Source organism: Gadus morhua, chromosome 16, assembly GCF_902167405.1.
Source record: "Gadus morhua chromosome 16, gadMor3.0, whole genome shotgun sequence".
NCBI classification, from domain to species: domain Eukaryota; kingdom Metazoa; phylum Chordata; class Actinopteri; order Gadiformes; family Gadidae; genus Gadus; species Gadus morhua.
In genome coordinates, this window is record NC_044063.1 from 6,276,225 (window position 1) to 6,303,696 (window position 27,472).

General features: G+C 45.4%; 3 protein-coding genes across 9 annotated transcripts in view; 2 read left to right on the plus strand and 1 right to left on the minus strand.

Annotated features, from left to right (window-relative positions):
* Positions 1-79: 79 nt before the first annotated feature.
* trpc6b (transient receptor potential cation channel, subfamily C, member 6b) lies at positions 80-14,610 on the plus strand. Its single transcript, XM_030380409.1, has 13 exons — positions 80-743; positions 1,560-1,619; positions 2,741-3,582; positions 4,246-4,434; positions 5,117-5,281; positions 6,807-7,023; positions 8,049-8,276; positions 9,697-9,961; positions 11,452-11,647; positions 12,330-12,536; positions 12,911-12,967; positions 13,576-13,651; positions 13,921-14,610. Exons 3-13 carry the CDS (start codon positions 2,857-2,859, stop codon positions 14,073-14,075), a joined length of 2,481 nt encoding a protein of 826 aa, XP_030236269.1. The 5' UTR covers positions 80-743; positions 1,560-1,619; positions 2,741-2,856; the 3' UTR covers positions 14,076-14,610.
* Positions 14,611-16,746: 2,136 nt separating this feature from the next.
* On the plus strand, positions 16,747-26,894 carry pgr (progesterone receptor). 2 transcript variants are annotated; one of them, XM_030380410.1, is made up of 8 exons: positions 16,747-18,079; positions 18,360-18,469; positions 19,980-20,099; positions 20,430-20,726; positions 21,433-21,577; positions 23,586-23,716; positions 24,382-24,539; positions 25,124-26,894. In XM_030380410.1, the coding sequence occupies exons 1-8, from the start codon at positions 17,118-17,120 to the stop codon at positions 25,277-25,279; spliced, it is 2,079 nt and encodes a 692-aa protein (XP_030236270.1). In that variant the 5' UTR covers positions 16,747-17,117; the 3' UTR covers positions 25,280-26,894. The 2 variants fall into 2 exon arrangements, with proteins under 2 accessions (XP_030236270.1, XP_030236271.1); XM_030380411.1 differs by having other exon boundaries at positions 16,748-18,079; positions 19,983-20,099.
* Positions 25,818-27,472, minus strand: part of arhgap42b (Rho GTPase activating protein 42b) — a 68,908-nt gene continuing 67,253 nt past the window's right edge. For 5 of the 6 annotated variants that reach the window (XM_030380404.1, XM_030380407.1, XM_030380405.1 and 2 more), the window contains one exon: positions 26,530-27,389. In XM_030380404.1, coding sequence (XP_030236264.1) covers positions 27,301-27,389 — 89 coding nt within the window. In that variant the 3' untranslated portion in view covers positions 26,530-27,300. Of the gene's footprint in view, positions 26,341-26,529; positions 27,390-27,472 lie in introns of those variants that run through there. The other variant, XM_030380403.1, reaches the window with a different exon arrangement.

Sequence of the window (27,472 nt, forward strand, 5' to 3'; positions counted from 1 at the left end):
CCTAGACGGGTAGCTGCCGGATAAATTAGCCACCGCTACGTTATTATTAGCCTAAACGACCGGACGGTTTCCCCAAAGACGAACGGCAAACAGCAATATTCATTTAGACGATACATCATTTTTAATATCTCCTAACGTGGGCCCATTGATCAGTGTTTAATTCCAAGTGAGCGGCGGTGCGTTTGGAACAAGGTTAAGCGGATTTAGGACAACGTGCTTTTTCATTATTGTCCATAAATAGACGAGACGGGGATTTACCTGTCTCTCCCGTCTATTTTCAGACGAGCTTTCTAATGTCAGGTGGAAGTACTGTCGCACATCTGGGGCGGCAGAGATCCCGCAGCGGTGGACCGAACTTCTGTCGTCCTCTCCTCAGACCGACGGCAGGACAGGGGCTGTGCACACTGGTACCTGAACACCGCTGCGATGGAGCACAATGCTCTGCTGCTGTTGCGCTCGACGGATGCTGCTTGGATGTGCGTAACGATGATGGTCCTGCATAGTTTTGGAGAGTGACATTACTGAAGAATCACACGCACACACACACACGCACACGCACACACACACACACACACACACACACACACACACACACACACACACACACACACACACACAGACACACACACACACACACACACACACACACACACACACACACACACACACACACACACACACACACACACACACACTTGACGACCAAGCGCCCGGTGCGGATGGAGCAAGAAATTGTCGTTGAGGTGAGTGAATCAAGAATATTAATATTGTATGTTTGATTGTAACAATGGATTAGGTCAAATGTTAAACCTATTTGTATATATAAGCGTGATATATTATGCTGGTTTCAAATGGATTAATAAGAAAACAGAGTTAGAATAACCTTTATTTTATCTCATTGAGATCATCTAATCTGTTTTGCAGGGATTACTGAAACAATTACATATAGGACCACCGAACACTTCAGCAGGAACATTATTGAGATTAAGATACATCAATACACAGATTATATAAAGTTTCAGATTTGCTGTAGCTCATTCCAGGGATGAGGTGCATACTATAACCATTATAACATCCAGTCTTCCCTGATACTGTTTTTGTCTGAGGTCATCCAGTCGTTGATTTAGTGTTATGTGAATTCAAATGGGGTTTAGGCTGTTTGATTTTGGCAATTTAAATAATGATCCTAATATAAAATCACAGACATGCATATTTGTTCTAGATGCAAGGGACGACCATTCAACTTTGTAATATAGCTCACAGTGGGGGTAGAATCGTAATAGATCTGATTTGGATTGGAATACCACGTGGTCTAAACAACAATACGGTTCTACTCAAATGGCAAGAGTGGAAAAACATGCCGATCAGTACGCTTTTAATTAGACCTGAGGTCCTGCATAATTGACCCTAAATGAATTAGTGACAGTAGAATGAGAACATGTATTATGTTCAACACGTGTGCTTGTGGTTGTGGCTTGTTGCTTGTGGTTGCTGCTCCTCCATGAAGAAACATCAATTAACAACTGGTTTTTATTGTGTTTCATTATTTTAAATCTCAGGAGCGCTTATAGTAGGCTACAGCAGCATCCTTTTCACAGCCGCACAACCTCCCCAAACAGGTAATTTCTGAATCTATCTGAACAATCTCAGGAATATGTATTTCATTGTTTTGGCATTTAATATACTACCTGTGTTTTTTGTCAAGGACAACAGGAAATTGTATTTTGTATTCTTTGTTTTTCCTCTTCTTTAGAAAACAAGTCTGTGACATTTTGTCTCACTGTGTGGCATGACCGATAGTGGAGTACGGCTGTTTCCCGTTAATCTCTTCACCGGCCCTTATGGGATTCAATTAATTATCCACTAAGCCCCCACCGCCCTCTGTAGTTTGCTTTGCCTGCTTACGTCTGGAAATCTCATAAACACAAACTATGACTGAATGTGGGGACGTTTTTTATCGTCAAACCTACACCCATGTGGGAAAAAGAGTGTGTTTGCGTGCACTAAATCATCTATTTGCTAATTGTGCGATTTCAGACCATGTACCAAAAATATCTCACCGTGAAATCCTCAGATGTGACAGTTTGTGATTTTCAACCAACTGCCGCACCGGGGGAATATTAGATTGGATTGTACGGCCTAAACAAAATCAAAGCTTTACTTGTAAAAACCACCAGAGGCTGACAGGAAACAGTAGGTCAGAATATGAGTGACAACAGATGAAGAGGACGTGGGTGGTGTGACACACACACACACACACACACACACACATCCACACAGATACACGAGGTAACATATGAACACTCACACGTTGAAAACATACACAGACACAAAGACACAAACACAAACACTGCAGGGAAGCATATGAACAAAAACACACACGCATGGAAACATGCTGTACATACACAGATACACACATGGAAAGACAAACACACACACGCCACACACACACTGGGAGTGATAATTTGGCCCAACCAGCTGTCCGTTTTCTCACGTAGGGCCATCTATTGTCTGATTTACCTTCACACCTGACTGGCTCGGCTCACCTTAGGAGGACGTTTCTCATTTGTTTCCTATTGGCTATGTTCCAGACAGGAGTAAAAGGGGTTGTCATCTGTTGATGTCGTTCAGAGCCCAGGAAACAGTATGCTGGACTGCCCTTTATCACACAAAAAACGTTTTGATCAATAAATACGAGTGGCTGTCTATACCAATCTGGCTGTAACTTTTCGGCCCCCAGGTTGCGGTCTCCAGCTTGTGGCCCCCACTTTGCCCCCCCCTCCCCCCCCCCCAAAGTCTGCAGTCCTCAACCTGCGGCCCTCAGCTTGCGGCCCCTCCTCCTTGCGTCAGCAGGTGATGGCTAAGCCCAGAAGGCAGGCGTTGCGGGGTCCCGGCTACCTCTTCCGCGCCCACTCCTGCAGCCTGTCCGTCACAGAGGAGATCTTCCTGGACGCGGCCGAGTACGGGAACATCCCCGAGGTGAGGCGCATGCTGGAGGAGCTGCCCCACCTGGACGTCAACTGCGTGAACTACATGGGCCAGAATGCACTGCAGCTGGCGGTGGCCAACGAGCACCTGGAGGTGGCCAAGCTGCTGCTGAGGCGGGACAACCTGGAGCGCATCGGCGACGCCCTGCTGCTCGCCGTCAGCAAGGGCTACGTGCGCATCGTGGAGGCCATCCTGTGCCACCGGGCCTTCGCCGACGGGCGCCGGCTGAGCTACAGCCCCGGCCACGCCCAGACGCACGGCGAGTTCTTCGCCTACGACGAGGACGGCACGCGCTTCTCCCACGACGTCACGCCCATCATCCTGGCGGCGCACTGCCACCAGTACGAGATCGTGCACGTGCTGCTGGCGCGGGGCGCGCGCATCGAGCGCCCCCACGACTACTTCTGCCAGTGCTCGGCGTGCGGTCAGCGCCAGGGCCTGGACGCCTTCAGCCACTCCCAGTCGCGCATCAACGCCTACAAGGGCCTGGCCAGCCCCGCCTACCTGTCGCTGTCCAATCAGGACCCGGTGATGGCCGCGCTGGAGCTGAGCAACGAGCTGGCCGTGCTCGCCAACATTGAGAAGGAGTTCAAGGTAGGGGTTGCTAAATGGCAGACCGAATGTGTTTTATGTGATTATTATAATTATTACAATGTCCCTCTTCGGTTTAATGTGGATGAGGGTAATTCTAAACCAATTAATAAAGTAATTTGATTACTTCAGTAATTTGATTACTTTATGGGCGCTAATGTGAATAGGATCTCATAGTCTGATGAAACTAATTTCGTTTTATGCATAGGAATAATATCGACAGCATGTCATGGGTTCAATGCAAATGCATCTTTCTAGCAATTTTGCACATCAATCAAACTAGCTGAAAATGGACGACACACATACAAACGATTCAAATAATTTATTGTTGTTTATGTGTTTGTGTGTGGGAGCAAGCGCATGTATGGGGCGTTTGACCTTTCTTCAGCTCGGCAGTTACTATTGACCTGCGACAACCCTACGGCGAGCTTACCCCTCATCAATACATGTATTGATCTGTAATCAACAACATCAGGGTGTAGAACTCCTCAGGAATCAACCTTTAAACGAAAACAAAGAAACATTTCAGTAGGGTGGAGAGGTCTGTAGTTGTTTGCGGTAAATAAATTAAAAAAGACGGAGCAGGCTTCATATAAGGGACTGCACCGTAATCTCATCGTTGGCCTGCTCTGAGTTATTTGTGTTTTTTTTTTTTAAACCGTGCAGAACGACTACAAGAAGCTGTCCATGCAGTGCAAGGACTTCGTGGTGGGTCTGCTGGACCTGTGCCGCAACACGCAGGAAGTGGACGCCATCTTGAACGGCGACGCCGAGGCCTGTGACGAGCCGCAGGTGCGCTCGGCCAGACAGGGCCTCGTCCGACTCAAGCTGGCCATTAAATATGAAGTGAAGAAGGTACGTCCCTCTAGGGGATTAGGTGACTGGTCTGAATGGTAATTAAACATATTGATTGGATGGACGTTTCGGCTTGTTGGGGTGATGCCATAAATTACTATTATTCTTCGCCTTCTCCCTTTTCTTAACTTTTTCTCCCGCTAAATCCCATAATTACTAATTCCCCCTCTCTCTCTCTCCCTCCCTCCCTCCACTTCCCCCTCTCCCCCCCCCCCCCCTCTCTCTCTCTCTCTCCCTCACACACACAAATGCTCATTCACTCAATCATACTCTCTCTCTCTCTCTCTCTCTCTCTCTCTCTCTCTCTCTCTCTCTCTCTCTCTCTCACACACACACAAATGCTCATTCACTCAATCATACTCATTCTCTCTCTCTCTCGCTTCCTCTCCCAATGTCAATACTTCCTCACTCACTCAACCCCGCCATCCTCACTCCCCCACTCCCACGGCCTCCCACACTCTCACTCCCACTCCCTTTCACTCCATCCCCCACACGCCCCTCCCCCACACACACCTCACTCACAAACCCACTCCCACAACGCCCGCACACACATCTCCCCCCACTCTCACCCCTCCCCCCCAACACACACACACACACACCTCACTCACCAACCCACTCCCACCACGCCCACACTCGCATCTTCCCCCACTCCCCCGCATACACCCCCTACCTGTTACCCTAGTTTGTGGCCCATCCGAACTGCCAGCAGCAACTGCTGTCCATCTGGTACGAGAACCTGTCGGGTCTGCGGCAGCAGAACACGGCGGTGAAGCTGCTGCTGGTGCTGGCCGTGGCGCTGGGCCTGCCGCTGCTCGCCATCTTGTACTGGCTGGCCCCCTCTAGCCAGGTGAGGAGGGGCGGAGGGGCCGCAGGCACACGCACGCACGCACGCGCGCACGCGCACACAAGCTCATATGCACATGCACAAGCAATCTCGCGCACACACACACACACACACACACACACACACACACACACACACACACACACACACACACACACACACACACACACACACACACACGCGCACGCAAGCTCACATGCACACTCACTGAGATTGAATCGCTCAGTGGCTCACTCACGTCCACACTCACTCCCGCATTCACTCCCTCACTCAGACACAATCACTGATTCACTAAGACCCTCATTCAAAAGACATAATCACCCACTCACTCAGACAGACATACACATACATCTAAATCTTTCATATGAATTATTTATATTCAGTCTAAAGGAATGTGTTAAACATGCATGAAACAACAAAAGGAAAAAATCACTTGTAGTTCTCTCCGCACAGCGAAAGAGGCAATCTTCCTTAAATTCAGGACACGATAATACTTGTGGATTTGTGGCATGAACAGACATTTATCCTTCACCAGTCAGTCAGCGCTAAATCCCCGCGCTCACCAGCACCGTCTGTCCTTCCGACGGCACGCTGAAAGCTAGACAGAAGCACGTCCTTCTTCGCACACAAATCCACCATCACTGTCACCACACAGATGTTCCAGGGACGAAGGCGCCGCACAAGTGAGCCTGCAAAGAAAGCATTCTGCTGACCGAAGCAGTGCCTCAGGACATGTTTTAACGCGCTCTCCAACAAGAGGGACAAATTAAACAGCCGCTGAAGCTAAGCGACTGTTTGCCGTCTGTTTTGCCGAGAGAGACCGACGGCACTTATGAGCTGGAGACGATCATCGCTGTTTTAAATCACGTCGTCCTCACCTGCCTTCAGGCTCCAGGGGCGAGTTGGTCTCCAGGGGTTAGGGGTTAGAGAAAAGCTTCTGGGTTCAGACACCAAGGTGGGGATGATGCACCCAACGACCGTAGCCGCTCCTTAATGATCTGCCTCTAAGGAAGTATCCACTGTGAGGCTCTGTGGATAAAAGCCTCTGCCAAGGAACTAGAATCTGTCGTGGGAAGTGCCCTTCCCCCCAGCGGATGGTCCATCTGGCGCCGTTTCCCCCCCGCTGGGGGGGCCCACGGGACGTCACTTGACACTTTAGTCCCTTACACACTTTAGTCTTAGACATAGTTTTGCAATATGGCATAATGTATTGATGAACCGTTTCAATAGCATATACTGCACACTTAAGTCACTTCTGCTATTATTGTTAATGAACCGCCGATAATGTTGACATTAATTTTGTATCTATATTTGGACTACTTTTACGGCACATGCAGACATATGGTTATAATGCCTATATAAACGGGTATAGATGCATCTATACCCGTATCTCTTTGACACACATGTTGTAGTTTTATTATTATTTTATTTTTTACTTGCCGTCCGTCCTTTCTACTGTGACACCCTACCCTCCCCTCCGGTGTTAACGCAGCACAACGTTCCTTGCCTCACCTTTCCCCCTCTCCAGCTGGGCAGGGTGATGCGGGGGCCCTTCCTGAAGTTCGTGGCCCACGCCGCGTCCCTCATGGTGTTCCTGTTCCTGCTGGTGATGAACGCCGCCGACCGCTTCCAAGGCACGGCGCTGCTGCCCAACATGACCACCCAGGACCACCCCTCCCAGCTGTTCCGCATGAAGACCACCCCCTTCACCTGGATGGAGATCCTCATCATATCCTGGGTCATAGGTCAGGGGGGGGAGGTCACTGAGCGACGCAATGAGACGCACTGCACACGCACTCTCACATGGAACCGGCGCACGCACGCACGCACGCACGCACGAACGAAGGCACGTACACACACACACACACACACGCACTCTCTATTCCGGTCACATGATTTCCATTTCATCTGTTATCAGATAATTTCTGCTGAGAATGAGAAAGAATTCAGTCTGCCATATTGCATTAACACACATACACACATCCAGACACACACACGACACACGCTCACATAGGCAAACACACAAGGATGCACTCACATCCGTGCACACACTAGTGTACACACACACACACACACTGTAATAACTATAAGTGAGTCTGCCGGAGCTTGCGATCGTTAGTGAGAGCAGGAAACCGCCCACGCAGGGGAAATTATGTTTACTCTGCCCACACTCATACCAGAATATTAGAAAATAATATATAATAAGATAATAACGTTGACCTCCATTAGCATATAAAAAAGGAACCTACTTAGCCAGTATGAGCCAGGGTTCAATTGTAACTTTTAGAATTGTGTTGTTTTACCCGTTACTGATACAATTTAACAGCCAAGCAATTGATATGTAGCAGTGAGTTTTTTGCCATTGGCTGGTAGCAGGGGTTCATGTTGGACCCTGGTTAGCCATAATGTCCGCTAAATGATGATGTATGATTCTGCAACGTAAAATACGCTCTGCATTCACCCATACACAAATAATGACTGATCATTAACAACTTCATAAGCATACATGTTTGCTAGTTTTGTTAATGCTGGTTTAGAAAAGGAAGGAAAATACTTCAGACTTCCCAATTTGGTGTGAACATTTGTATCCTTTCTTCAAGCTGAATTAGGTAAGATAAGTCTACTTTGTCGATTAATCAGTGACAATGTCCAAACAGACATGAGGCTCAATGAGAAGAGACGCAAGTTAGCACCTCGCTAGCTTCCATCCGCTTGGCTAAATACAGGCTACGATACACAACACATCTGTGACAATGCTCTCTTTGTCCAGGTAAGATCTGCGCCGAGTGTAAACACATCTGGTCGCAGGACATCAGGGAGTACGTGTCCGAGCCCTGGAACCTCCTGGACTTCGGCATCCTGGCCATCTTCGTGACGTCCTTCACGGCGCGGTGGATGGCCTTCTGGCACGCGCACGCCGCCCAGCTCTACGTGGACGTGCGCTACACCGACCTGGCCAACGTCACGCTGCCCGCGGAGGTCCAGTACTTCCACCTGGGTCAGTCTCCAGACCGCCTCTTTATTAGTAGGATTGTTTTGGTTGCTTTTGATATATCTATGTTTTATTTTTTGGTATTTTAAGTTTTTATTTTTTATCAGTTGTATTTGACAATAATTATTATTGCGTTATTGTATGATTGTTAATTTTTGCATATATTATTACATTTGTATTGCTTATAATGGGAAAAAAGCACTGTAAGTCATTTTGGATGAAATCTCTAGATTGCAAAAATTGTACATAGTTATATTGATTATCTTATAATTATTATTTCATGTATCATAGTATTATTTATGTTATTATTATTTGCTTATTATTAGGATATTATTATAAACAGTATATAGGTCGTTATTATATAGAGCATGGTAGCATCAGGGTGAGAGCTTCAGTGTCTATGTGTCCATGTTGATCTCCAGGCAGCCTTGAGCCAGATGCTTGACCTCACGACCTCATCTCAATGCTCTGAAGTCACTTTGGATAAAAGCATCTGCTCATTTATTCAATAATAATTAATCAGACATGTGTGTGTGTGTGTGCGTTTGAGTATGTATGTTTAATGTATGCACAAACACAAACGTGCGCATTCCTGCGAGCGTGTGTGTGTGTGTGTGTGTGTGTTTCTTTGTGTGTGTGTGTGTGTGTTTCTTAGTGTGTGTGTGTGTGTTTCTTTGTGTGTGTGTTTCTTTGTGTGTGTGTGTGTGTGTGTGTGTGTTGTGGCAACCCGGTTCCGTAAGACTCTATTTGTCACGGCAAGTACCACGCACTGGATGCTGGTTTAAGCCGCACCCTGGGTTTATTCACAGAATACGCAAAAGAACAAGGTCAATCACACTGTGCTAGGGTCTCCGGGAGCCTCGTAGCCTGGGACGCGTCAATGGCCCCCTCCTTGTAGGTCCCACTGCCCTGGAATGAGTCCTCGGCTGCCTTACAAGATGTCCGCCCGCTCGTTTCCTCCCTCCGGCCAGGTGTTCCCCGTCAGGCTGATGAGGGCGAGGAATGTGGTGCTCTCTACCTCCGGCTAGTGGATGGCGGTGGTACACGCCCTCCACCAGGAGCTCAGGAGGTAGAGCGGGTTGGCCGGTAACCTGAAGGTTGTTGGTTTGATCCCCCGGCTCCTCCTAGCGTGTAGAGTGTCGAGGTGTCCTTGAGCAAGGCACCTAACCCTGACTGTTAGCTCCCGACGAGCTGGCTGTCGCCTCGCCTTGCATGGTTCACTCCGCCGTCGGTGTGTGAATGTGTGCGTGACTGGTTAATGTGAGGCAATATTGTAAAGCGCTTTGGGTGGCCAATGGCGCTATATAAATGCAGTCCATTTACATTTCACCACTCGCCCCCGGATCCCCCTGGTGGGGAGCGGGTTGTCACACTGTGTGTTTGTGTGTGTTCGCGCGCGCGTGTGTGCGTGCGTGCGTACCTCCAGCACGGATCCACTGGATGCCGTCGGACCCCCAGCTGCTCTCTGAGGGGCTGTACGCGGTGGCGGTGGTCCTGAGCTTCTCCCGCATTGCCTACATCCTGCCGGCCAACGAGAGCTTCGGGCCGCTGCAGATCTCGCTGGGCCGCACCGTCAAGGACATCTTCAAGTTCATGGTGATCTTCATCACCGTGTTCGTGGCCTTCATGATCGGCATGTTCATCCTGTACTCCTACTACCTGGGCGCCAAGCAGAACGACGCCTTCACCACGTGAGTTCACATCTGATTCATCACAAGTACGTTTTATGTAGAATTATGTTTATTAAAAGATATATTCATAAATGTATAGATATTATTAAAAAAATATATATATATATATAGATTAACATAATTTGCATTTATTTTTATAAAAATAAACATATTTTCCGAAATGTATATATTTGTATATCTTTGATGTATTTACATTTCTCTATTCAAACTTTCTAAAATCCCTAAATCCTATTTGAATTTGTGAAACTGTCCTGAACGTTATGCTCTGGCAACTGCTCAAGTACCTGTTTGGGATTAATAAAGTACCGAATACATTCATAAAAGGATTTCGGCTTCAATATAATGCCATTTAAAGGTGAGGCTAAGATCAATCAAAACATACAATCCAAAAAGTGCCACTTGACCAAGTTTTTAAATCAACCAGCAAAGTACTGAGTAGCCATATCAGAACAAGAGTCGGTACAGAGTAGCGTCACACATCAGAACACGGTTACAATGTGTGCTAGTGGCTGATCTGTGTATCGTTTGAACCGCTGTGCCCCAGCTGCACAGCAATAACCAAGATGCTAAGGGCTCTGGCTACATTCTGCAGCATGTAGATATTAAAAAACTGCAGTAAAACTAGTGCTTCTTCTATTGTGATTGCTTCCATCGTTTGTTCTCAACCTCGCTTCCCTTGTAAGTCGCTTCAATACAGGGTCTGATCAATCAGTTGTACCCACCTGGGGTACAATTTGTACAAGCAGCCTGGACCAGGGGCAGAAATACGCCGTCCATTTTAAACCCCACTACAGTATTAACAGTATGGTTTAAGTTTATAGGCCACTAAAATATTAATAATGAAGCTAAATGATCCTACTATAATATGAGTTCCTAGGCAACAACCATATTAACAAGGACTGAAGGCAGTCACAAAAGGTATTCATAGCCCACCCAGCAGCCACCCTTTTTGACCAAATCTCGGCTGTAGCCATTACCGATGACAGTTTTTTCATTTTAGTCACATAATACACACACACACACACACACACACACACACACACACACACACACACACACACACACACACACACACACACACACACACACACACACACACACACACACACACACACACACACACAGAAGATGCCGTTTATGTGTCATTCTGTGCCACCTGCTGGCGAAGTAGTGCATTACGCTTAAAGGCAATTACTTTAACTGACGGACGTCATGGGATGAGGTATCTGCATACAACTTTTGTATGTTAAGGTAGGTGCCCTCTGTGTTCATTGCGATGTTCACTGCACAGCTTAATGTATCCCGACGGACATTATGGGTCCAAATTGAATAACATTTGTGGTTTGGTGTGGATGACGGGGTACTGATTGTAATGTGATTGTAGTGACTGAAGTGTGGGTTCATAACACAAAAGGTTGGAAATCATTGTGCTGCCTGAGCGACTGAACCTCACACCAACAGAGAGCTCCTTGTGTTTCCTCCTCACCCAGCGTGGAGGAGAGCTTCAAGACCTTGTTCTGGGCCATCTTCGGCCTCTCCGAGGTGCGATCCGTCGTACTGGACACCAACCACAAGTTCATCGAGAACACGGGCTACATCCTCTACGGCGTCTACAACATCATCATGGTGATCGTCCTCCTCAACATGCTCATCGCCATGTTCAACAGCTCCTTCCAGGAGATCGAGGTGAGTCCAGAACATCCCGGTGACATCGCTCGCGGTTGGTTCTTTTAGGTTCCAAAGCTGTGATTCCAAGCCTTATTCGGCCCTGTGTCACATTTTTTCTTGCTCGGTTGTGCAAATGCTTCCACGTATAGTTTTAAAGGTCACATAATACACCACCTGGTGTGAGTGTGATTAGTCATTAAAAGCCGTTTTAGAAAATCTGCCTCTTCTTATTTTACAAGTGGGCGTGTCCACCTAGATGTGTGCTGGATAGATGAGTCTACCAGCCTACCCAGTGGACCGTAGCAAACGTTCCTCATCTATCCATCATACATCTGGGTGGACACGCCCACTTGTGATGTCAGAAGAGGCAGATTCAACGCGGGTTGTAACGGCTTGTAGTTAGTAGTATGTTTTTTGAGGCCTTTACCCTCAAACACTATGATTGGTCTTAACAAATCACCCAAGCATTGAGCTCGTCTACTATCAGACTTTAAATTGTTAATCTGAGGTCTGATCTGTGAGACGAAATAAGCTAGCGAGCCCCGGCAACCCCACATGAATTCCAAGAGGGATCGTAACATAGATTTATCCCTCTGACGCATGAACACTTCATCTCTCTTATGAATTAATAAATCCTTTCTCTCATGAATAATTGAATGATGGACCGGCACCTCTTACCTCCCTCCCTGTCGTGCTGCAGGACGATTCCGACGTGGAGTGGAAGTTTGCCCGCTCCAAACTCTGGTTCTCTTACTTTGAGCATGGCGGAACGCTGCCCGTGCCCTTCAACCTCGTGCCAAGCCCCAAGTGCATCCTGGGAACGACACTGGGAATCCTCAAACTTCTCTGTAGACTTCCTCACCTGGAGGTCAAGGACCAGCCGGAGCTCAACCCGGAGCTCAACAAGGTCTGAGGAAACGGGGGTAGTCTAGTCTGGGGGTTCCGGGCTGGGGGTCCGGGCACCACCGGGGGTCTCCTGATATGCATTTTGGGGTCATGGGAGATGGCTGACTTAAAAGCTTACCGATGTTTGATAATACATTTGTTAATGTTAGGGGTGTTTACCAAAGGTGATTCTCTATCAACTACTGATTCGTGGCCATAAGCAAACTAAAATGAACTACTTCTCTGGGATATGATGATATAATGCAGATATTCACGGGGTCATAGGTCAAAAGACTTGGAAACCACTGGTTGAGAGTGTTTGACTCAGAGTCCAAAAGGTTCTGTGTTCGATACCCCCAATGTCCACGTCAACATTTATTATCTTTTAACCGTTAGCTGAATCCGCCAGATGAAGAAAATGTTGCTACATCCACGGCCCCGAGCGCACACCAGGTAAAGCACCTTTAAACGATCGCTTCACAGTATTTATTCATTTATGTATTCCACACAGATTCATATGCAGTATTAGATTCATATGAAAGTATTCATTTGTTTTCATGTTCCGAACGCTTACATCATCCATTGTACACTCTCCATGTAATTCTTCCTTTTTAGGATTGTGAGGTTGCGCGCACACACACACACACACACACAAACACACACACACACACACACACACAGCAGCGGCAGGCTTCCATTTATTATGGCTATTAAAACATGTCTTAAGGCACCAGTGATTAGATTGGATGACTAAACACACTTCCATAATAATATCATCTCTTCCTCTCCTTGTCTAGCGACACACAAATAGATAAACACACAAACACAGAAAGATATTACCAACACACACAAACATACACACACATGCCCCTGGTCTATATTTTTTCTTATCAGTGTTGGCAACCTTCCACTGACACACTCACAGCTCAAGGGCACTAGGGAGTTGAGTGGTTTTATCACCAACCGATTCTGAAACCTCCGGAATGCTGTCGAATGGAGATGGTAACATTCTTCTTTGTGCGTATGCGTGTGCGCGTGTGTGCGTGTGTGTATTTGAACAGAAAATTATGAACCGCCTGGTGAAGAGGTACATCATCAACGCCCAGTCAGACCGCGACCATGACGAGGTCAACGAAGGTAGGCGGAGTCAACTGTCACTCTCATCGTCAGATCTTTGGGCAATTGTTATTGGTTCCAAACATGTATCACTGAGCATTTAGATTCAGAATATTAATCTTTATATTAATCCTAAATACTTGATAGTAATTCAGCAAAGTATTCAGAATAAGTAATCGTTGGTGAAGGAGTAAAATCAAATATATAACCTCGTATGCAAAGCGACAATACAAAGCAATAAAGTTGGAGTAAAATCTAATAAAAGCCGATGCTTTTGGCGCCCCCTGCAGGCGAGCTGAAGGAGATCAAGCAGGACATCTCCAGCCTGCGCTTTGAGCTGCTGGAGTGCAAGAGCTATAACATGGACGCCATGGCTGGCCTCATCCGACGGCTGGAGGAGGTGACACGCGCCACCTCCAACAGAAAAGCGCGCGACACTAATTGATGCAATGTTATTATTATTCTTATATATAGTAATTTAGCAGATGCCTGCCTCCAGAGCGACTAACGTTGAAAAAAACAGCGAGAAAGGTCACTGCGGACAAGTTAGCTTGTGGTCTTCACACCCAGAACATGTTATCACTAGACTATCCTTAAGATATTAGTTATTGTACATATGGATATGTGTCTATATTAGAGGTGTATTCCACACAGTTTAGAACTGCAGAAATGTCTTGTTTTTTTTAAGCCTATACATAAAATACGTGTTCATTAGAACATTTTTCCCGAATGAAATAACACTATTTTACACAACCTGAATATTTAATTCAGAATGTTATTATGTGTTTACTCCGGTAGTCGTTCCCCTTTTGAGCCTCTAGATGGTGCTACAGAGACTCCTGCTGCCAGTTGCATTGTTTTTATTTTCCTTCCACACCAACAGCTCTGTGAGTTGTTAATAATTTCTCCCCGCATCAATGTTTGATTTCCCCTGAGTTATTGAATATAAATCATTAATAAAGTTATAATGTTCAAGCGATCAGGCAGGGTCAAATTAATAAGTCGGAAATGTTTTAACTGTACAGACAGCAATCCCTTAAATAAAGTTAATTTACTTTCTGCCACAAAACAGGGTTATTGAAACCAAGCCTAACCAAGATCAATATAAGTCCTTATTATCATAGAATAGACAAATAAGAAAAAAATATTGGCCTCTAACACATCAATAAATCTTAGAATTTCTTCTTGTATCAACACATGGAAACCATAACAGAAATGAGACGCGTTGTATTGACACACAAAACACACACACACACACACACACACACACACACACACACACACACACACACACACACACACACACACACACACACACACACACACAGGACCCTCCTGTTCACACAAACACACACACGTGTCCGTCTCGCTCCCTCTCTTTCACTTTATTTTCCCTCTCCCTGCCCCATCTCTCACAAACACACACAAGCGGGGGAACTGTCTGACCTGTCACGCGAGCCTCCTCCACCAAAATCAGATCATAAAAAATTGAGATAATAGCTTTTTAAGGCTTGACTATCAACCCCGGGAAACCGTTGGTTGCAGTGTTATTTTTGGTTGATAATTACAAGAACACTAGACCCTACGTGACTGAAGAGGCCGAAGCTCAGACCCGGATAAAATCTTACCGGTTGATGGGAAATTCTTCAGACAAGGATAATTGGGACGACAAGCTTGTGGGCACATACTGCGTAGGCAATGCATTTTTTGTTTTATCAATATTTTGTGCAAATCTACTCCCATTTTCGGTGAGTCAACTTGCACAACTGGGAACTTTAATTATCGGCCTACATTTTGGAATTAGAAGCCAATATCTTCACTCCTTGACCAGTTTTACATCCGGATAAAAGATAAGGTGGGGGAAGGAGAGGGGGACACTACTCCATCCAGTGTTTAAATGAGGCAGCCATGACGCAACGGCAAGCCTTAAGATAGTGGTCCCTGATGCCCACTGATAGCAGGCGTGTGACGGGGGAGATATGGACCCAAGGTCGCGATGTGCATCATAACCACACACCTCAACATCAGCAACACGAACGCACCACTGATTATGACAAACAAAAACAACACTCACTACGCCCACTCATGAATTCTGGGAAAATCCTTCCATGTAGTAGGCCTACATGACCAACTCATGAATCAAATGGGCGTGGGATTATATTATGTCATAAGGTTCTGGTTTTATCATGTTGTGGGGTTACAGTTATGTTTAATTTAAGAATCAAGGCCTTGTTATCACAACATATGCCCTGTGGTTGGAGTGATTTGCCCGAAGATATGGACAGTGCATTATTCAAGCTCCACTTATTCAATATTACATTTTTGGAAACCACAAATTCATCCGCAATTGTTTGTCTACTCCAAACATGCTGTCACGTTTCTGAAAGTTTTGTATTACATTTTGTAATACAAATACCTTATATTCCTAATAAAAATATGATCAAATATAATAAACATATATATATAAAGATACATTTGTTTCATATAATTATAGACGAAATTAAATGTAAAAATGTATGTCAAGTATTAGTGTTTATTTTCGGAAAGGGAGCCCCTAAATCATCCATGAATCCTGTTCGTCTTTGTCTTCATCAATGTCAATGTAATAAAAATCCTCACTCGAAGCCAATCGAGGCAATATTCTCTCCTCTCTCCCAACATTTAAAAGCTCCAATGTCACGACGGCTTGAAGAGGTCAATCATATAGAGGACGACCCCGGCTGCGTCCAACTGTTTGCTCTCTGTAGCCTGCGGGTACAGCTTCAGCACCACACTGCAGGACCAGCCACTACTTTTAATCCATATGTACATTCTTCCTATACAAGTAATAGGCCTAGTTATATTGCATTCATTTAGGACCAAGTGTGTGCGTAATATGTCCAGTAGTTTCCTATACGATCATTTAGATACACTTTATGTGTGTAATATAATTAAATGTTTAGCATTAGATAGGTCCTCTATCATAGCTTGTCTATCTAGCATTATCTAATGAGTTTTATCACATCTATATGGTGTGAGAAACAGGGAGACGCGATAAACTCGGATTATAAACTGAGGCACGTCCCCCCGGGGTGGAGACTTCTTGTTCACCACCCAGGGTGGAGACTGAGAGGACGGAGGAAACGGCTTTCTGCTGGACTGAAAAGGGAAAAGGGAAAAGGAAAAGTAATGGGCCGCCGGATAGTTTTGAAAGATGACAGCGAAAGGCGAACAGAAACGTGTCAGTTCTACTTTTTTTCATCAGACTCGGATACTTATTTTCTCTAATGGTACTTATTTTAGGCTTTATAATTGATTAGTAGGCTAGTATTATTTGAATCATTAGTATTATAATTAAACGATCCATTTCATAAACCATTTATTAAATAGCCAACTTTTAATGTGAAAGACAGCAGGAAAAAACAAAGCGTCAAAGCGAGAGTGTGTTCAGGGGGAGGGCTGAGGAGCAGCGTGGGGGTTTCAGAACGCGCGCTTTCCCCGGACGCAGATGGAGAATAAACCCAATGGGAGGATGGACGCAGTAAGCACTTCTCTCGCCGACTCCACGGAATCCAGAGACAACACGACCATCAGTAAACTGAACGACATGGGATTCAGCCACGGGAAATCACCAGCGTCGACCTGCGTGTCCACCGCCGTGCGTCACTTCGGCAACATCAGCACTCTGTTGCACCAGGGCGCACCGCTTCTGGACCACGACGGTTACAAAGAATGCCCCCTGGTGGATCACCCGCTGGCCCTGAAGCAGCACTCCTACGGCCGGGTTGAGGAACACTTGAAGACGGACAACATGAACATGTCGTGGGCTGATTATGTCAAAGTGCCGAGAGCCAAAGAATCAACGGTGCAAAGGTTGCAGGCGCAACGCGCGTCGACCGCGACCTGTAAGTTTATAAAGGACGAGAAAGAGCCGTCGCTCATCATGGACCATCCCGGTGGCCCCGGGTTCGGACTGCCCGCGGAGATGGCCGCACTAGACGCTTTTTATGACGTCGAGAAGAAACAGCCGCCGCCGGGTTTCGCGGATGACGCGTCGAGCTTCACTTCGACGAGTTCCCAGGGGATAGAGGGGTCCCCAAACTTCCTGGTCGAACTGAACCAGCAGGACCCGCTCGCACCTGTAGTCCTGCCCCAAGTAAGAACTGAGTTGAGGGGTGGGCAGCCCAGCAAGGGCATCATGCCCAACTTCGACGCACACATGACCAACGCACACGCACATGCACAACAGCAGCAGCACCATCATCTGCAGCAGCAGCAGCACCATCATCTGCAGCAGCTGATGGTGTACAAGAATGAAGTCCCGCGGTGGTCCTTCCCGACTGGGAACGCGGCGGACGCGCAGTTCTGGAGCCAGTCTGCGGGTCTGTCCGACGACCTGTACCCGTATGGGGCCCATGGTGCCAGTCCCGCATCACAGAGGCACTCGCCTTCGTACTCCACCTTTCCCGGGTAATTATGAGATAACAGGTCGACAATAAACGACAACTTTAGTCAGCTCACAGAGTCACTTCATAAAAAAACATCAAATTTATTTTGTGTGTGTGTCTGTGCGCGCGTGCGTGTGTGTCTCCGTGCCCGTGTATACGCGTGTGTGTATTGGTGGTGTGTATGTGTGTGTGTGTGTGTGTGTGTGTGTGTGAGAGTGTGTGTGAGTGTGTGTGTGTGTGTGTGTGTGTGTGTGTGTGTGTGCGTGCGTGCGTGTATACGTGTATTTCCGTTATTTCTACAGCATGCCACCCCAGAGGCTGTGCATGATCTGCGGGGACGAGGCGTCCGGGTGTCATTACGGGGTTCTAACCTGCGGCAGCTGCAAGGTGTTCTTCAAGCGAGCGGTAGAAGGTGAGGGCACGTACACGTGCTATCGGTAAGCAGGGTATGCGGGCGCGTACGGGCCCGGGCCAATCAGGGGCCCCAAAAAAATAAATAAATAAATCGCTCCAAACCCCCCCCCCCCTCAACAATCGTAACGAACCCCCCCCCCCCGTCAACAATCGTAACGAAGCCCCCCGGGGGGGGGGGGGCGCGCCTTGAACATGCTGCATACGGACCCGTCGTTGCCTTGTTACGCCACTGGTGCTGACGTTGACGTCTTTCTCCCCAAATAAGGGACCTTGTGTCGCTTCAACCTGCGGGGGCCTTGGTTCACCAAATTGTATCCTTCAATTCTAGCACTTCAACATTTGATGGCTCTCACACAACTAGTTTGTCGTTAAATGTTTTCATATATATGCATATTTGACATATATTTCTGTATTAGGCGTTCATGATCCTTGGTCTTGTTAGACAAAACGATTAATAAAATGTAATCACAATAAAAAAGATACTATAGCCTAATAAATCAAAAATAATAGCCACAAACAAATAAATTAAAAGAATTCCAACAAAAGGTACACAACTGTGAAAATCAATTGATCAAGCCGATTAGGGAATAGTTTAATTGCCACTGAAGCAATTATAGCTTATTTAGCTAATGCTCACATTGTGGCGGTAACAGAGGCTTTAGCTATGCTAAGCTCACATCGTGGCGGTTACAGGGGCGTTAGCTACGCCAAGCTCACATCGTGGCAGTTAGAGGGGCTCTAGCCAGTGTCGCTCACATTGTGGCAGTAAGAGGGGCTTTAGCTAGTGACGCTAACACTGTGGCTAGAGGGGCTTAAGCTATATGCTAAGCTGAGATTGTGGCGGCTAGAGGGACTTTAGCTAGTAACACTTATATTGCGGAGATTATAGGAGCTTTAGCTAGAGTAACGCTCACATTGTGGCGATTAGAGCTAGTTTTGCTTCAGCTAGTTATGCAAATATCTTGGTCCTTAGAGGGGCTATTGCTAATGCTCATACCTTGGCAGTTGGGGATTTAACTAGTTACGCTTACATCCTGACGTTGAAGGTGCTATAGCTAGACTAAAACTAACAATGTGGCGGTTAGAGGTGCTGTAGCTGGACTAACACTAACAATGTGGCGGTTAGAGGTACTTTAGCTACAGTATCGCTCACATCTTGCCGATGGAGGGGGGTGCCTAATTAGAGTAAGGCTCACAGTGTTCTGGTCACCCAGCTGTGGTTATTTGGCAACTAGTGAGTGTCACAGTGTCCTATCTATTCTCCGAAACTCACCTCAGAGGAAAAGCTGTGTGTTTGTCGAGCAGTTGTGTATTTTACAGAAGGACACAATTTCTGCGTGGTTGTTGTGTTGGAAAAGTCAGAGGGAGCATGGGAGTGGACAAGAAAAGAGAGAAAAGAAGAGAGAAGGGAGGGGGGGAGAGAGAAGAGATGAGAAAGAGATAAGAGACAGCCATTGTCAGTGAATGATGTTAAAATTGGGTATATTGTGTTTCTTTTTCTCCTTGAGCAGGCCATCATAATTACCTCTGCGCTGGACGGAATGACTGCATCGTAGACAAGATCCGGAGGAAGAACTGCCCCGCGTGTCGCTTGAGGAAGTGCTACCAGGCTGGGATGATGCTAGGAGGTACGGATGCATGCTATGTTTCGCCTTACGCTGGCCTCTATCTGGGCTCCATCTTGGGGGAGGGAGCTAGTCTGTTGACGGAGCAACCCCCCCCCCCCCCTATATACACTGATACACACTCTTGCTGAAGGAACAGCCCTCTGAATTCATTTGGAATCATTGTAGATAAAAAAAAAAGCACTATCTCACTATCGCTAGAGAACCTCAAAAACATTTGTTGAGATTTTATTATGTTTTGAACATGAACCAAAGATGTCTTCATGAGTTGGATCGTTTGAATATCTAACCAGTGCTCCGTGTTTGTCCACTCCCCCCCCCTTCCCACTACAGGGAGGAAGTTGAAGCGTTTCGGGGCCCTCAAGGCAATAGGCATGTCCCCCGGGAACCTGATGTTCCAGTCCCACCTGGCGATGACAGGCGACGGCTCCGCGTCCTGCATGCCGGGCATCCGAGAGGTGCAGCTGTCCTCCCAGATCCTGGCCATCCTGGAGAACATCGAGCCGGAGATGGCGTACTCGGGCTTCGACAACACCCAGCTCGACCTGCCGCATGTGCTGCTCAACAGCCTCAACCGGCTGTGCGAGATGCAGCTGCTGTGGATTGTCAGGTGGTCCAAGTCCCTGCCAGGTAACTGTGCTTACCCCACCCTCCCCGCTCTTCCCTGGCCCTCACTCCGTATCCCCCATTCTGGTCAGGGTCACCCACAGTCTGTTGCGTAGGGAAAGCAGCTAGTTTGCCCCCCCCCCCAGCTGGCCTCGGCTTCGTAGATACCGGCCGCCATTGTGGTTGTCATGGTTGTTAACCGGCAGGAAGCGGTTAAGCTACAGCTTTGATAACTAGGGGTCTGAGCTGGTCACAACACAGGTTGTTTTTAAACGGGATGGATGGTAATGTGTGGGAAATTAGTTCTGTCTACGTCATACACTGGTTTTGTTTGTGCTCAGGATTGGGAGAGCGACCAGGAGTGTTTTTAGAGTTTTACAATTGTCGTCCCCTGAAAGAGATTCTGGGAAAAGAGGAGTGAAAGCGAGACAGAGGCTAAACAGATAAACCACTCTACTTTGTAGCCAAAACTTTCAACAACTTAGTGTCTACAACATTGTTTTTGAAAGTTACAACCCTCTCTCGTTGAGTACATCGTGTGCAAAAACGTTTGCCTTGGCATCAAAAGGAGAAACAAGTGTCTGTAATGTTTCCAAGCAAATGACCAACCTTAGCATTTTAATCAAAAACTGAAAGGTCAATATTAAATTAACGATTAACATTAGCGGTTACTCATATCAAAGCCAAGTGTTTGCGATGTGAGTTGTTAATTTTCCTGTGTGTCTGGCAGGCTTTCGTAACCTGCACATCTCGGACCAGATGACCTTGATCCAGTACTCCTGGATGAACCTGATGGTCTTCTCTCTGGGCTGGAGGTCATTCAAGAACGTCACCAGTGAATTCTTATACTTTGCCCCGGATCTGATTCTTAACCAGTAAGTACCTTCCGATTCGCCCCTAGCGATAATTATAATTAGTCGGGGCCTTATTCAACTAGCGACCAGGAATAAGCGATTGGAAAATCGAACAACTATGTGCAGAGAGCAGAGTATTTGTATTTATATCTTTATTCTTTGAGGCAACAAAACTATTTGCAATTGAATAAAAGTGGAAATAGACGTAAATTAGAGAAAGTAATCCTGCTTTAGATCATTCTACTTATTCGTATTCTTCAATAAACTGTTAAAATAATTCTGAACACTTAAAAGTTAGGGAAGGCCTTTGCCTTCCCTAAAAGAGGCCTCTGAAAAGAGGCCTTTTCAATAAATAATTATATCAACTATTATAATAATTATGAACACTTAAAGGCATGAGAATAATAAAAATAAACTAAACTCTCAACTGATAATTTACTATTTGAACATTATGAAACACGCCACCACCCACCCTAATTGGTGGATGCCGGACAGACAGCATTTAAACAAACCAAAAAAGGCCCAACAGATCAAATAAGCGTTCTTATTTGTTACACAAAGGCTGAGTGAACACAGCGTGTGGTGTACTGGCTACACTGCCAGAGCAAAGCTTATCTCCGCCTCCATAAACCACTCTCCCCGCCACTCTCCCGTCTGAAGGATTAGGCAGAGCACAGATAATATAACATATTAAATATAGGAACACCAGCTATTTGGCATGTTATTTTTGTATATATTTTTAAATATACTTGCATGCAATAAATATTTGGAAAAACAAACTATTTCTGCTTTGCCGAATATTGTATTCAGATTTGGCTCCACCACTACTATCCACTGGGTATAAGTGGGACTGTTATGGCGCGTTCAGATCGCTGGGAATTTGGGAAAACATTTCCGCGACGTCGGAAAGTTCTCATGAATGACACTCTGATGATTTTATTCTTCCTTTCGGCAACTGGGGCCAGATTTTGATAACATAGTTGCCCAGGTGGTGACGTATTATAAACTAGTGACGCGCATGAATATGGCGCGACATGAAAGTTTTACTCAATATAAAATAATCAACCATAATATCACATACTTTACTATTGATTGACGTTGTAACCGTTTGTTGGCATCGACTTTGCTCAGTTTTAAATGTTGTGTACTGGTAAACCAGCTCTAGAAGCAAGGCAAGTGTTGCCTTCTATACCGTGGCAGTACAATGTGCTTCTCATAAATAAAAGCAAAAGGATAGTAGGTGATAGGCTACAAAGAAATATAGGCTTGGAAACTTGCAACTGATCCTAATGAATTGTGATTTTTTCCAACTGGTTAGATAAAAAAAACCTGCTGTGAAGAACTTTTAGATTTCGAATGCAGTGCACAATGAACGGTCGCTGTCGGGAACACGCATAAGCCTGAGTGTGATTACTGTCGAGAAGTCTCATTATTACCAGGACACATGAATGCACCTTTAACACAGATATATGATGGATAGATCCAACTTCACCAGTACAATCCACCAGGGAGTTGATATACAAAACAGGGTAATCTCAGCAGTAGATTTTTTATCAGCCTTAGACATGCTGGTCAAATAATGGCCCTTTAACATAGACACAAAAGCTCTGCCAAATTTAATCAAACCATACAACTGAATGATATCGACCGAAAGTTAAGGTCTCTATGGCCGTAATACCTAAAGTTGTTCAGTTTCATTGAACTATCTTAATATGTACAAAAACTAAAATAACTTGTGGATTGTCTTGTCTTGTGGATAAACTGACAAGCTATCGTTTATCCAACTTAGCTACAACAATTTGAAGAACAGACAATCACCTACAATCTCCTTTGTACTGTACGATATCATTCAAACAAAACAACGATATACACAAGCTCTCATGTAGTGCCACAATAACATTTCAAACATGTTATTTCCAAGCCCTGCCAACCGGAAGTGTCAAAGCATCACGTGCTGTATATAATGGATTCATGCTACAAAACGTTGGGTTTTGCGCACAAAGACGAGTCAGTGGTTCCTTCTTCTCAGGGACCAGATGAGGCAGTCCCCCATCTACGACCTGTGTCTGGCCATGCAGTTCATACCCCAGGAGTTTGCCAACCTTCAGGTCACCCGTGAGGAGTTCCTCTGTATGAAGGCCATCATTCTGCTCAACACAGGTAAGCCGAGGAAAGCCATACGAAACTTAACCCAAATAGGCTTAACCATGCAAAACCAGCCAAATCCAGGTCAAACCAAGCACAACCAATCCAAAATGAAATTGGAATCGTTGCATTTTCTAATATAAGAGAGTGGGAAGGTACTGGGTTTGATCCACCTTGTCCGCAGAATAACCGTCTTGCTCTAGCATATCTAGCATAGCTAGAGCAAGATACCCTAACACATACACACTCCTTTTTGACATGTATCGGAATTTAACGTTAATCCAAACCCAAGGCAAAGAGTGAACTCATGTTCCTGAAGGGGTGCAATGCTACTCTGAATAAGAACGATCCATGGACACAGCTGTGAAGCATTCCCAGCTGTGAGTCAATGGCACACGGCCTGATTTATGGAGCAGATGTTATCAATTCAATTTGAAAGGGCCCTTTAATCGCAAATTGCCCTTTATGTATCGACCCAGCGATGACTTCAACAAGATGGTCGTGATTGAGCGCTGGACATCAGCTGGACATAGATAGTGGTGAATAAATAATGGACCCAGCTTTATGATGAACGCATCAAAAGCTTTGACCCAAGGGTTCATCCAAAACAACATGACATAACGTGGCTGTGCGTAGCTTGACTCTAACCTCAACCCATTCTCCCCGCCGCCCTCCTGCAGTGCCCCTGGAGGGACTGAAGAGCCAGGCGGCCTTCGACGAGATGCGTCAGAGCTACATCCGGGAGCTGACCAAAGCCATCCACCAGCGGGAGAAGGGCATGGCTGGGAGCTCCCAGCTGTTCTACCACCTCACCAAGCTGATGGACTCTATGCACGAGGTACGCTTCAAGCCTTATCTTATCGAGGGCTGCTCGATTATGGCAAAAAACATAGTCACGATTATTTTGGTCAGAATTGAAATCACGATTATTCAAACGATTATTTTTGGAGTTTGAGAACGTGATTCATTCATTCAGCATTTCTCTCCAAAAAAAACGTTTTGTAACCGAGGACCGTTTCAACTCGATTAGTATATTAGTTATAGTAGAAATTAAAAAATTTGATTACCGTATTTTCCGCACTATAAGGTGCACCGGAGTATAAGCCGCAGCAGCTAAATTGAATGAGGTTTACATATATAAGCCGCACTGGAGCCCGCCGCTTAAAAATCCATAGATTTAGGAGGTCCCCTAGTGGCCGTTAGCTATAAAATTCAAAGATTAGCTGCACCGTTATATAAGCCGCAGAATCGCAAAATGGGAAAAAAGGCACGGCTTATAGTCCGAAAATTACGGTAATTGTACAGCCCTATCACTCCCTCCCCCCCAGCCCTCTCCGCTGCCCCCCCGGGTGGGAGTACATGAGTTTTTCTGGCACCCGCCCGACAACTGGCTAATTGGCAGCGTGACCTTGGGCTTTTCAGATCGTCAAGAAGGTCAACCTGTACTGCCTGAGCACCTACATCCAGGCGGACGCCATGAAGGTGGAGTTCCCCGAGATGATGTCCGAGGTCATCTCGTCCCAGCTGCCCAAGGTGCTGGCGGGCATGGTCAAGCCGCTGCTGTTCCACACCAAGTGAGGTGGGAAATAAACCAACCTTGCATAGACACCATCTTCATCAGCGGCCCTCGTTGTCGGCTTCGTTATAACACAAACCTGAAGAAGGCGGTTTTATTCTTCATCCCAGAATTGTGTTACATTAACTTTACGGAAATATCTTTGTAAAATGTAAAGATATATTTTGCGGGATCTTTTGAAGCAGAGAAATGTTTTGACCTTTTTTTATATTATTATATTTAATATTTTAGGAAAGGGTTAGGGATGGACAGGGACAGACATAAAATTCTTAATCGACAGGATTCGGTCAGGACCCTTGATGGCCCCCAACGAGAAAAATGTTAAATGAAGATTTGCAGGCCAGGCTCTCTGCTGTTCCGATGAAGGTCATAGATCGCCATAGATAGACACAGAGAATAATTACATCTAAATGGTGGAAACAGCGAGAGAAAACAAGAACGAGAGCGAGGAGAAAAAGAAGAGCGAAAGAGAGTGACCAGCGGTTCCTTCCAAGTACAAAAACAGAAAATTGCCTCACTCCAGGGAACAGCTCCATGAAACACACTTCAATAAAAGCCTTTATTGGTTTCTTATTATCAAACAAAAAAAACTCGCCCTTTGATCCACCCGACAAACACCACCCGCTATAAGCTTTTTACTGAAGGCTGCTGATACCAATTGTTTCAGTGTCATCGAATAATGACGCAGGGAATTCATCCTGCGTACCCGCTGCTTAAAGCGTTAAGTGGATTGGGTTACCATGTCTTGTCCACCATCTTTCTCTGGACTCATTAAAAACGACAGAAACATGGAGGATGAGTCACACAGTTACATTGGTAGGTGTGTTGTTTAAAGGGCAACAAGCCTCTTGAGTGATTCAATCACTAATGTGCTTTTCTCGTTGCGCTATCCACCGCATAGTGGCGAGGGAGTAGCATTCCAGAGTGACAGTTCATGGCCACACATCACATCCTCATGTAGTCAAACGGAAAAGTACAGCTCGGTCTTGGCCAGCCATCGTAAATACCATGGTGGTGAATGTTTTGGTTCACCTCCACAAGAACCGCTCTTAATTTGGAGTCACTGTAAGTGAAAAGATATGAGAAGATACAAAGTTCTTCTTTGTTTGTTTCAGCGGATGTGTTACCAAGGTGATAGATATTTTTGTATCCACATTGGGCTACAGAAATTGTAAAAGCAGGACAATAATTAAATAATAAATCATCTTTACCATCATATGATTTGATATATGTCTAACACATTTGACATAAGTCCATATAATCATCTTTATTAAAACGGTGTACCATTGAGTACAGTTACAAAACAGCATTTAATGTTAAAAATGTAACATTTCATCGTCACTATTTTAAAAACAATAGTCTTTATAATAGAAAATATACAGAATGTGAAAATGTATAGGGATGCAGAGTGTGAAGAGGTAAATATTTTTGATTAGATTTTTGAAGCTGAAATGCACAGTACCATTGGGTTTACGATAGAAAGTGCAAAAAGGGATTTGGAGGGAGAGATTTAACACACAGGCCAAATATAATTCAACACTAAGGAGAGGACCAATCTTGCCATGCTATTAAAGATGTATTGTTATTTAGAAATAAATCGTTTTTTATCAAAATAAATGACTATTCTGAATGAAGCTGCTTATAATTGTTTAAAAGGTTCAGCTGACTCTGAGTGTGCTGTTGATGTTGATATTGTTAGTATGCAATATTTATATATTACAGTGAAACAATATGAATACAGATTTATATTGATCATACAGAGGGTATGATCAACCGCAAACTTCTTCAACTTATAATAGCCGGAGATGGTAAACACAAATATGTTTGAATTGTGAGAAGTATGTACTTTTGGCATTATTATTATTAAAAAAAACAGCCACCATTTTTTGTTGTTGTTGCTTCGAATGCAGTGAAAAAAGGATTCTACAACAACCAGTCAAATCATACCTTGTTTCCATGGATACCATGAAAAAAAGTTTACACATATATGCGTGCCTTTATGTGTTCATAATTTACCAGCTGGTCAAAGGTAGACAACATAGTTCTCTGGTATCAGACCCGTCTTGCCATCCAGTGTCGCTTGGAGCCAGCCCGGTTCGATGGAAGGGTAAACTAAAGTTGGAATGAAGAGACAAACAAAACCAATGAATGAAGTGAGACAAGCCGGGACAACACACAACCAAACTATAATAAGG